Raw genomic sequence first — 9,791 nt, 5'->3', positions numbered from 1 at the left:
GGTACACACACACACGCACACACACACAGTTTTTGTTCTTCACCTGATGAAACTGCTTTGAAATCTTGTTTTAAGTTCTTGTAATACTGCAAGCATAATTTAAGGTCCTTCTGGTTAGGAATAGAGCCTTTTTAATTTATAAAAATGTATGTAAAAAATAAATACATTACTGAAATTTGGTCAATTGGCCTATTTAAGACTCAATTGGCAAACAAATACGAGGCATTAGACATCAACTGCTTATGGATTTGCACACACAATAATGTTTTATTTAAAACTAAACTAATCAAATGTTTGTTATTGACTACACAAGTGAACTAGGAGTGTCTCCGTTTCCAGGTAACCACAGGCGGGTGTCTCATGTGTTTGTATTGCAGCGGAGCCAATTATTTACAGCATCCACCCGACTGCCCCGCCTTCCTGAGAAACCCATAAACGGCCTTCATGAGCATCTGCAGCCACTAGTGTCTGAACGAGTTTAAGAAGCAACGTGCAGGTCAAAATGGAGTATTATCATAGCAGTGCACCACTAGATAACAAAGCAGATTTTGCATCTCTCACTTCACTTGCTCTGTGGGAGCCACTACCTGCTTTACTGCTGGTCACATGGTCTGTGGTGTCAAGATGACTGCGATTGAGTCACGTACACAAATTCCAGCCAAGCATAATATATCCTTCCTCTTTGGTCATTGTTTCCCTAAATAACTTGTCAGTTGCACAGCTTGATAGCTGAAATTAATGTCTCCCCCTCTCTCTCTTCCCTTACGGTTTATTTGACTACATGTAACAAGGGCACTGCTAATGTCCTCAACAACAAGACAACACTCTTCCACAGTACCTCTTCTTAACATAGACTAAAGCTATGAAATGTGACTGGGAGACATAGCTTTTAACATCATATTAAAAACATATTGGGAGGGAATTTTACGTTAACTGAAGAGGAAGTAAATGTAAGAAAATGGGAAACGCCCTCGATGACATATTCATGTACAACCAAAACATTCATGTAAGTGAAACCAAATAAAACATGTGTTTCCTGATCAAATAGGCACGCCATACGGATCAAGAAACAATAGCCATGCCTTTCCTTTCTCCCTCTGGTCACACCCTTTGTTTATAGTTTAATAATTGATGAAATCAGTCCAGTGAGCTTTGCTAGCCAGAGAGTGCAGTTTAGTCAGACACTGTAGGATGGCTCTCTTCTGAGATAGGAGATGGACATTAAGAGGATTGGCTCTTATTACAAAACACAATGATAGGGTTGAATGCCCCCGCAGCCATAAAATAATCAGATGAGTGCCTTTGCCTATCGTGTGGATGGCAGTAATTACTTTACAGCTGCCCTAGCAGGCAACATCTCACCATTTCCTCGTCTGCAAACAACATTCAAAGCTCCCGGCGTCTGGCAATTAAAGAATGAAAAACTGTTAAACAAGTTTTACAAGGTGGAGTTTCAAAGGTTATTGTTGACCTTGTAAACGCCCGATGACAAAACAGATCTGACATTTCTGGAGGAAATAGAGCTTTCAGGCTGTATTGGGTTTTACTCCACTATGATAGTTAGTTGATGATAAACCTTCAATTAAATGCAATCAATAAACCAACCTACAGGTCCATAGCTGTTTCTAACCTTTCTCAATGTCACAAATTGCATGGAAAGACTAAAAATCATCATTGCGTGAATTTCTCAATTCATTTTGACTTCCCCAGACTATCAAAGCACTTGGCCACAAGCACATGTGTTTCTCCTTAATGTTCATCTTTTTATAGAACAACATTTGGGTAAACATGCAGCTTTCTTGCTGAGAATGAAATTATGACTGCATGACGTCAGTTTTATATATAAAACAGACATTTACTGGGGTCTTCAGACTCAAACTCTGAGTATGTGTGTCTTATGTGGAACACTTTAGGTTTACTGATATGTCATGAATTTATTTTTCTAAAATATGTTTCATTTGAGTCTTTTAACAGCTTTTAAGTAATCTGAAACAATGACCCCAAATCAATGCAACATTGTATCTGAACAAATTTGTCACATTTTATTTTATTTCATTCCACCTTCACCTTTATTTATTGTATGAACATCCAGAAGTTTTTTTTATTTTCTTTTTACAACTTTCACATCATATAATCAAATAAACGTATAATAAAGAGGTGTGTCCTACGTGTACAATGCTGCATTGATTTGGAGGTCACATGGGGTCACATGACATGGAAACTTGTGAAAAAAATATGGAGAGTTTTCATTCAATTAAAAAGGGTTAAGAAAAGACTGAAGACATGTTTATCCTGTATAAATGTTTTTTTATAGAGCTTTTAACAACAAAAGCAACACTGATGAAGAAAGTTTAACACGTACACAATGGCAATATATTAAAACTACACAGTACACTACGTATTAGTACAATATTATATTATTCGTTACCATTTGGGTCACAAGTAGAAACTATAGTACATCAACTTTGAAAGCAATTGAACAACACAGCTTATTTAATGTTAATGTGGCTTCTAGATGCAATCACAGAAACCCAAAGTGAAATTATTTTTTTTATAATTGAATGGCATGATGAGTATTTGTTATCATATTTGTCTAGTGTTGTGGATGGGTGTCCTCGGGCTGGGTCACCACAGAGCCGGGTGAAACCCCACCAGTGGAGCAGAAGCATTTCCGCACACTGTGTGTCAAAGTATCCTAGTTTGTGCGGAAAGGATTCTGTTAGACTGATGGGGTGCAGGCAGCTGGTCAGACTGTGGATGTTTCTAGAAGATGCTTTATCCTCTTTTCTTTTTACTTAGTCAGGCTCTTCACATACTCCAGTTCCTTCACCGGTTTCCACTGCTGATTGATGGTGATGAGCTGCAGCAAAATGTCAGAAACCATAATTAGGCTTTACCTGACCGACTGCAAGTGTTACATCAGCTCAAAGCGGCAAAAATCCCATTAGTGGCTTCAGCGTGTTTCAACCATAGACTGTATATATAAAGGTTTCAACATGTGTGAAAACATAAACCTTAATCTGATTCAAAAGCAGGCTGGCACTAGTTTGATAACATTCCTTCCTCAGTGACTCAGCAGTTTGTAGATGCAGGTTGGAAGATCATGCTTGTCTTACGTACCAGAAATAATAAATAAGGGTAAACTACAACCATTTAAACCTTGTGAAATAATATATAAAATATAATAAAATACACATTATAAAATGCTATTTAATATCTGGTATATTAGGGATTACCTTTTGGGGTTTTGATGGGTCCACTCGCTCCCATGGTTCTGGATTTCTGGTCCTATTCAGACTAAAAAGAGTGAAGGAAATGCTGCGTCATTATTAAGTATTGATTATATGCCAGACGCTGATATTTAAGTATGATCTAAGAATAAAAAAGCCCTTAAAGCCCTTAATATTTTTTGGGCCAGATTAGCCTTTATCGGAGATGACAGGGTTGAAAGGGGGAGACAGAGGGGATGACATGCGTACATGGTTCCAGGCCAAATTCGAACCTGGGTAAAGCCTGGGTACAGAGTGGATAATAATTCTGAAAATGAAAGCAACACTCACATAACATCAGGTTTAGTAAAGAGAAAGTAGATAGCAGCCGAGGTGGCTCCTACTGCAGCAAAAGCCATGAAACCTATCAGAGGGATCAGCTGAAATACAGGAAAACATTTTTTTTTTTTTTTTAAACAGATTCCAAATCCAATACCCACAATACAAAATCACTTAAGATAGTAAAGACCATCTCACCTCCTTTTTCTTTCTCAACATTTGGAAAAATCCAACCATTTTTTCTGATTTCTAAAATACCTAAAAAGGAATTGTATAATATTTCCACTTTAAAATAAAGCTTAAAGTCAATTCAGTAAACTAAAGTGTATAAGTTGAAGAGGCAACTGTGTGGAAGGTCTCACCTGTTGTTGCTGAGAAGTCTCTGATGTCTTTAGCGCAGCATCCTGTGAGCCCGGCTGATGTAGGCTGGATGAGAGGTTGTACGAGGTGAAAGGCACGTAGACAGACAGAGCTTCCTGCTCTGAAATGCACAAGTGGAGTCCAATCCGTCAACGTATTGAATTTACTGATGATCAATATATTATGAGGGAGCAGTACCCCCTAGTGGCCACATTTGAGAACTGAAAGTCAATGGCTGGTGGGTATTTTTTTGTGCAGATCTCAAATATTTTTGCATTTTGAGTGCCTGTTGGTAAAAAAATAACACACAAACAATAGAGGACTCCCAAAGGTCAAGTTTGACTTATTTTATTGCAAATGTATATCCATCTCTTTAATAATACTTTGTATCAATGCAGAGGAAATAGTGGTTTGTCATCTGGGATGTTTTTGATATGACTGAATCTGCTGTGCAGTGAGAGAGGGTCTCATGTGGCCGAGGGACCGCAGGAAGTATGTGTGTTTGATGGTAGAAGCCTCCATGTTCTCCTCTTGTAGCGCCAACAGAGCAGCCTGGGAAAACAACAACAGTTTTCAGGCATTCTTCCTCTATCGGTTTATCCGTGTTAACACTTTGGACCATGATTACATTTTGTATTTTAGAATAATAAAGGTGTCCACATTACCTCTTTACACAGATTTTCCAAGTCAGCTCCAGAGTAAAGCTCTGTCTTTGCAGCCAGCTCCTCCAAACACACGTCAGCACACACAGGCATCGACTGTGTGCACACCCTCAGGATGCACAGACGAGCCTGGAGACAGACAATGTGAGGTTAGTTAAAGATGAAGTAACTGTTGTACCAAAACTAGTTATTCCCTGTTTAGACAATAACTCACCTGATGGTCAGGTGGAGGGACATAGATGATCTGGTCCAGCCTGCCAGGTCTGAGGAGGGCGCTGTCTAAGCAGTCAGGTCTGTTTGTCGCCGCGACAACCATCACCTCTTTGTTGCACACTTCCTGGCACTCCAACTGTCAAAGAGCAAAAACAGCTTTTAGGATCAAGTGTTTACTAAATCACCTCATACTGAATATTATAAATATGTAACATTTCTGCTTTTACATGTGTAAAAACAACCAGAACTATATTTTATATAATACATTATATAAAATGTTTTCAACAAGTTTCAAATCTAGAGAAATTGGTCATTTTAATCAACTCAAAGGTCTGTTTAATTGCCTGTAATTGTCCTGTATCCCCTTTGAAGCATGCATCAGGTTGGTGGTTGTTTTTGACCTTTTATCCAGTTTGAAGCATTTTAGTGAGACACATTCGGTCGTACGGACTATATATTTGAAACAGATGAAGGATTTTAATCATTGGACGGGTCGACCTGAAGTTATGAAAGATACAAGCTGAGCAAATGTAAGCAAACAGCGTTAGTGAAATATTAAACTGAGCTATGAACAATGAACGAATCCTAACTGGGAGAACCTGACAGCAATTGATGACTTCAAACTCAATTTTTAAATTCTTTTTTATTGAAAGACCTCTTGTGTCAGAAAATTAAATGTTGTGTATTTGAGCAACGGAAGGAGGAGTAAAAGCCTTGATGATATCGGACCTGTTTCTGCGTGCTATTCTCCTCCGCCCCCTCCGCCTGGAGGATCTTCTCCGTCCCTCTCCTCTCCAGCGTCTTCAGCCCAATCCCATCCATCTCATTGAGGAGCACGGACAGGAGGCGGGTCTGTACGCTGTTCGGTGTCTGACTGTTGGACCGTGAGCCAATCAGAGAGTCAATCTCATCAAGGAACAGGATACAGGGCGCACAGGCCCGGGCCTGGCGGAACAGCTGTGTGTGGGCAGCCAGGTGCAGGTGTTAAGGGGTGAATCATGAGGATACAAACACAGCTGGGGATTTACAGACTGGAAAAAGAAAGTACCTGCGCCAAAGCCTTCTCTGAGTCTCCCACATACGGAGAGTAGAGGTCAGCACCACCGACTGACAGGAAGGCACAGTGAGTGGAGCCCGCTGCAGCCTTCACCAGCGTGGTCTTCGCACAGCCTGGAGGTCCGTAGAGCAGAACGCCGCGGGGCCGACACAGACCCAGGCGAACAAACGCCTCTGGGTATAACATCGGCCACTCAATACTCTTTGATGTTCAGACACGAGAGAGTAGAGAGGGAGGGAATTACAATGATAGATATTTTCCTTTACCAGTCAACAAACGCTTTGTGTTTTGTGTTGAAAGAAATCAGGCGTTTATTTACCTGTTTTAGTTTGAGTTTGACCTCATCCAGGCCTCCTATCTGATCCCAGGACAGCGGACACAGCTCCGTCCTGCCAAGGCTGCCCCGCAGGCAGGAGGGCCCCACCACCTTCAGGGCCTCCTGGAAGTGCTGCATCCCCACCACCTGCTCTCCTGAACTCTACAGACAATATTAACAAAGCAAAACAATTCAGAAAGGTCAGACATGTCTTTAACGCAATAGAGGGTTTAAAGCATTTTTAAGCACTCATATACAGCTAAATGCAATATATATTATTTAACCATGATAATCTGTATCATTATCAATTCTACTTTACTTTTAATGTAGGTAAACTCATTTGGCGCGAGAGAAGGAGAACGCGGTTTTACCTAATTCTGTACAGATTGAGCGGTATGGAGATGTTCTTCTTCTCTTTCTTCTGTCAAAAGAGTCCTGGGTACATATAGGATGACTGTGCAAAAGCAATTTAAGGTTTATAAAGTACCATTACCATATTTCAGTCAAAGTGAAAGTCAACTTTATTATCAATTTATCAATTTGCACTGTAGTGGGCCTAAAATATTGTTTCCTGTTCAGCCCTATACATAAAATAAAATGAGTGAAACAACTAAATATGATTACAAGTCATTCAAGACACATTTCAGGCATACTGTATAACAATGCTGCGTCATAATTCTCTGTATCAAACAATTGTATGGGCCTAATAAGGAAAAGCCATCATAGTTATTCATCTATTAAGCGCTACTGTTGAAGCTTCCAAACAACTACTCAAATCTCTTCTTTCAATAAAATATAGCAAACGAAGTCTACTATACAGAAACTACTTCACCTTAGATATCCCAAATGTATACACTAATGCATGCATCTTTTAAATGGAATTAACTGCAAACAAGGAGTTGTGTTGTTTCTGTTTTTTTTTTATCTCAGGCCCTACTTACACAATTTTAATATCAATGATGCCTGACTAAGTAAAAATAAAATTATAAAGTACCTTTGAGTTTTCTCGTATAGCATGCATGGCAGCCTCTCTGCACAGGGCGCTGAGGTCCGCTCCGACGTAGCCTGTAGTTCTCTGAGCGAGCTCTGCCATGTCCACACTGGGACTCACGGGCATCCTCGCACTCAGAACGGACAAGATGGCCTTTCTCTGCTGCAGGGTGGGAGCTCCAATGATGACCTGGAGGAAAGATGTACACATTTAGAACCTTAATTTACATTTATAATGCTGTATCAGGTTGAGTATATTATCATCTGCACCTCTCTGTCAAATCTTCCAGGCCTGCGCAGGGCCGGGTCCAAGCTGTCCGGGCGGTTAGTGGCTCCGATGATGAGGAAGCGATCCGTTTGGTTCATCCCGTCCATCAGAGTGAGGAGCTGAGCCACCAGCCGGTTCTCCGGAGCCGACGAGCCGGTCCTCTTCGGACATAGAGAGTCCAACTCATCCAGGAACAGCACACACGGACCCTCTTCAGCTGCTGATCGAGCCCGCTCAAACACAGCTCGCAACTTCTCCTCACTTTCCCCTGGACGCGATCCCACCACCTGCAATCATTATTAGATAAACACATTAGAAGAAGAACAATATGTATTAATGCAACACATTCACAATGCTTTACAACATATATATAGGTAAGTGAGTTTATTTTGAAGTGTAATCTCAGTTTGGATCATTTTAATCTTTATTGGTTAAAAGTATTATCACAATCTATTATCTAAAATGTACAATAACATCGACAGGAACAATTCCTTGTAACATATAATTCAAAAATATTTACGCTGCTTTGTAATTTGGCCTTTTTGGCTTGAAAATTAAGTATTTTTTTAGCAACATTCTTTACTATAATAGTTTAAAATGTTGTGGATGATTTCTGTCAAGGAGATGTATAACTGGAGAGGTGGGTTGGCATTATTTTTCCATAAGAAGATATCTGCATTTTCATTAGTTTTTAGATTTTTTTTATTAAAGACTTTTCTAAAATATTTCCTTTATATTTAATGGCTGAAAAGTCAAAACACACGCAGAGTCACAGGTCTGAATTGTGCTGCAGGTAACTAGAAATAGAGCTTTAAAGAATTGAACACAATAACTTAATGTAAACACAGAGCATGTGGTAGAATGTCATTGATAGTATGTTACCTCTGGCCCTCTGACCACAACCAGGCTGGCTCCCACTTCCCCCACCACTTTGCGGACCAGCAGGGTCTTGCCCACACCCGGAGGCCCCTGGAGGAGTACACCTCTGGGACAGGACACCCCGAGAGAGTTCAGGGTGGCCGGATAGAGCAGGGGCAGCTGCAGCATCTCTCTCAGGGAGGCACTCACCTACAATACAGTGAAACATATGTAGGAGGGGAAACACAACAATGATGTCATCACATGAAATGTATGCTGACCTCGTCCAGACCCCCCACTGGGACAGTATGATGGCCCTGCAGCTGACTCCAGTAATGCCGGACCGTCTGGATGCCAGTTATCTCCAAACCAGTTTTGGAGGTGATCAATCCAGCACTGGAAGACTCCAGATCGATGCTTTCGATAACAACATATCTAATCTCTGTGTCAAAATCCATTAGGTTTATCACATGCTTGTTGTGGACATACACCCCTTTCAGCATGTCTTTCACAAGCTCCTGAACAAGGCGGGGAGGTGTGTGTTTCTTAAAGTCAACACTCTGGACCACCACAGTTATCTTCACATGTTTCAGTTTGGGGCAGGGCACAGGTGTGAGCTGGCCAGGGTCCAGGCAGAGCTGAGAGGGTGGGTAAAAGATCAGATTTGGAGAGGAACATTTGAGGTCCATCTGCAGGAAACCTTCTGCCAGGTCAGCCCGGGGCCAGGCGGTGCACAGGCAGCTTCCCCCGGGAACAGAGACCAGCAGTGGGGAGCCCAGACCCAGACCCAGCGCTGACATCAAGCCTGGACCCAGCCTGCATCTCTGAGAGCCCCGGTCCGATGGATCCACTGACAGCAGCCTCAGAGACATTAGTGTCCAACAGTAGCCTCACTGACAGGAAAATAAAGAAAGGCAAGCAGAAAACGTTACTTCTGTATCACAGTGACACACGCAGGAATGGAGATAGTGCCACACGTTTAAACTTTAGCTAGGTTACGTATGCTACTAGCTGTTAGCTACGACCTCATTCTTAAGCTCGCTGCGTGTGTGCTTTTAAATACTGTTAGTTAGTTACATACCAGAGAATGTGTGGCACTACGAAATGATGGCAAAAATGATATCGGCGTTAACAGTGTTGCTGATACATCCATGAAACAGACCGAGCAATGTTTACAAAACCCATGTGGTGTTTCAAAAATGATGGCCAACAAAAACGTTACCCTGCGCGAAACTGTGGAAGCTGTCTTCCGCTTCAAAAATTAAGCTTAATATTGTTATTTATTTAAAAAGGAAACATATTGTTGTTAGTTTCATGAGTCAAGTTATAACTATTACCACGTAATACTGTCAAATAACACAAATACTTAATCTGTAGGCTACACTCACTAAAGTTATACGTTTTTCAGGGCGACATTTTTGGAAGCTTTCATCCTTTTGTGTTTTTCAGTCTGTTTTTTATTATGTTATCTTATACTTGCAATAAACAAGACGGTTGAACCATTGTCATAGTCTAATGT

General features: G+C 41.0%; 2 protein-coding genes across 3 annotated transcripts; both read right to left on the bottom strand.

The window, feature by feature from the left end:
* Window positions 1-2,286: 2,286 nt before the first annotated feature.
* Window positions 2,287-4,036, bottom strand: cunh15orf48 (chromosome unknown C15orf48 homolog). Of its 2 annotated transcripts, none has more exons than XM_034116047.1 (5): window positions 3,911-4,036; window positions 3,747-3,806; window positions 3,561-3,649; window positions 3,237-3,297; window positions 2,287-2,860 (listed from the first exon to the last, which is right to left on the bottom strand). In XM_034116047.1, exons 2-5 carry the CDS (start codon window positions 3,783-3,785, stop codon window positions 2,792-2,794), a joined length of 258 nt encoding a protein of 85 aa, XP_033971938.1. In that variant the 5' UTR covers window positions 3,786-3,806; window positions 3,911-4,036; the 3' UTR covers window positions 2,287-2,791. The 2 variants fall into 2 exon arrangements, with proteins under 2 accessions (XP_033971938.1, XP_033971939.1); XM_034116048.1 differs by having other exon boundaries at window positions 3,747-3,833; window positions 3,911-4,021.
* Window positions 4,037-4,240: 204 nt separating this feature from the next.
* spata5l1 (spermatogenesis associated 5-like 1) lies at window positions 4,241-9,526 on the bottom strand. The gene is made up of 11 exons (XM_034116044.1): window positions 9,354-9,526; window positions 8,554-9,165; window positions 8,297-8,482; window positions 7,417-7,701; window positions 7,151-7,336; window positions 6,160-6,318; window positions 5,832-6,041; window positions 5,513-5,740; window positions 4,785-4,919; window positions 4,574-4,699; window positions 4,241-4,460 (listed from the first exon to the last, which is right to left on the bottom strand). Exons 2-11 carry the CDS (start codon window positions 9,142-9,144, stop codon window positions 4,323-4,325), a joined length of 2,244 nt encoding a protein of 747 aa, XP_033971935.1. The 5' UTR covers window positions 9,145-9,165; window positions 9,354-9,526; the 3' UTR covers window positions 4,241-4,322.
* Between the last annotated feature and the right edge of the window lie 265 nt (window positions 9,527-9,791).

The sequence above is a fragment of the Trematomus bernacchii genome, unplaced genomic scaffold, assembly GCF_902827165.1.
Source record: "Trematomus bernacchii unplaced genomic scaffold, fTreBer1.1, whole genome shotgun sequence".
NCBI classification, from domain to species: Eukaryota; Metazoa; Chordata; class Actinopteri; order Perciformes; family Nototheniidae; genus Trematomus; species Trematomus bernacchii.
The sequence above is the reverse complement of the archived record's forward strand: the minus strand, read 5'-3'. Positions and strand labels throughout refer to the sequence as shown.

Bases quoted from the DNA above. Each gene is read 5' to 3' on its own strand.
- spata5l1 (XM_034116044.1), bottom strand. From the start codon at position 9,144: ATGTCTCTGAGGCTGCTGTCAGTGGATCCATCGGACCGGGGCTCTCAG. The intron at 7,337-7,416 runs GTGCAGATGATA...TCTTTCCTCCAG, and splicing joins CTGGAAGATTTGACAGAGAG to GTCATCATTGGAGCTCCCAC. The intron at 6,319-7,150 runs GTACTTTATAAT...TATTGTCTGTAG, and splicing joins CTATACGAGAAAACTCAAAG to AGTTCAGGAGAGCAGGTGGT.
- cunh15orf48 (XM_034116047.1), bottom strand. From the start codon at position 3,785: ATGGTTGGATTTTTCCAAATGTTGAGAAAGAAAAAGGAG. The intron at 3,650-3,746 runs GTGAGATGGTCT...CCTGTATTTCAG, and splicing joins TGTTGAGAAAGAAAAAGGAG to CTGATCCCTCTGATAGGTTT. The intron at 3,298-3,560 runs GTGAGTGTTGCT...CACTCTTTTTAG, and splicing joins TTTACTAAACCTGATGTTAT to TCTGAATAGGACCAGAAATC.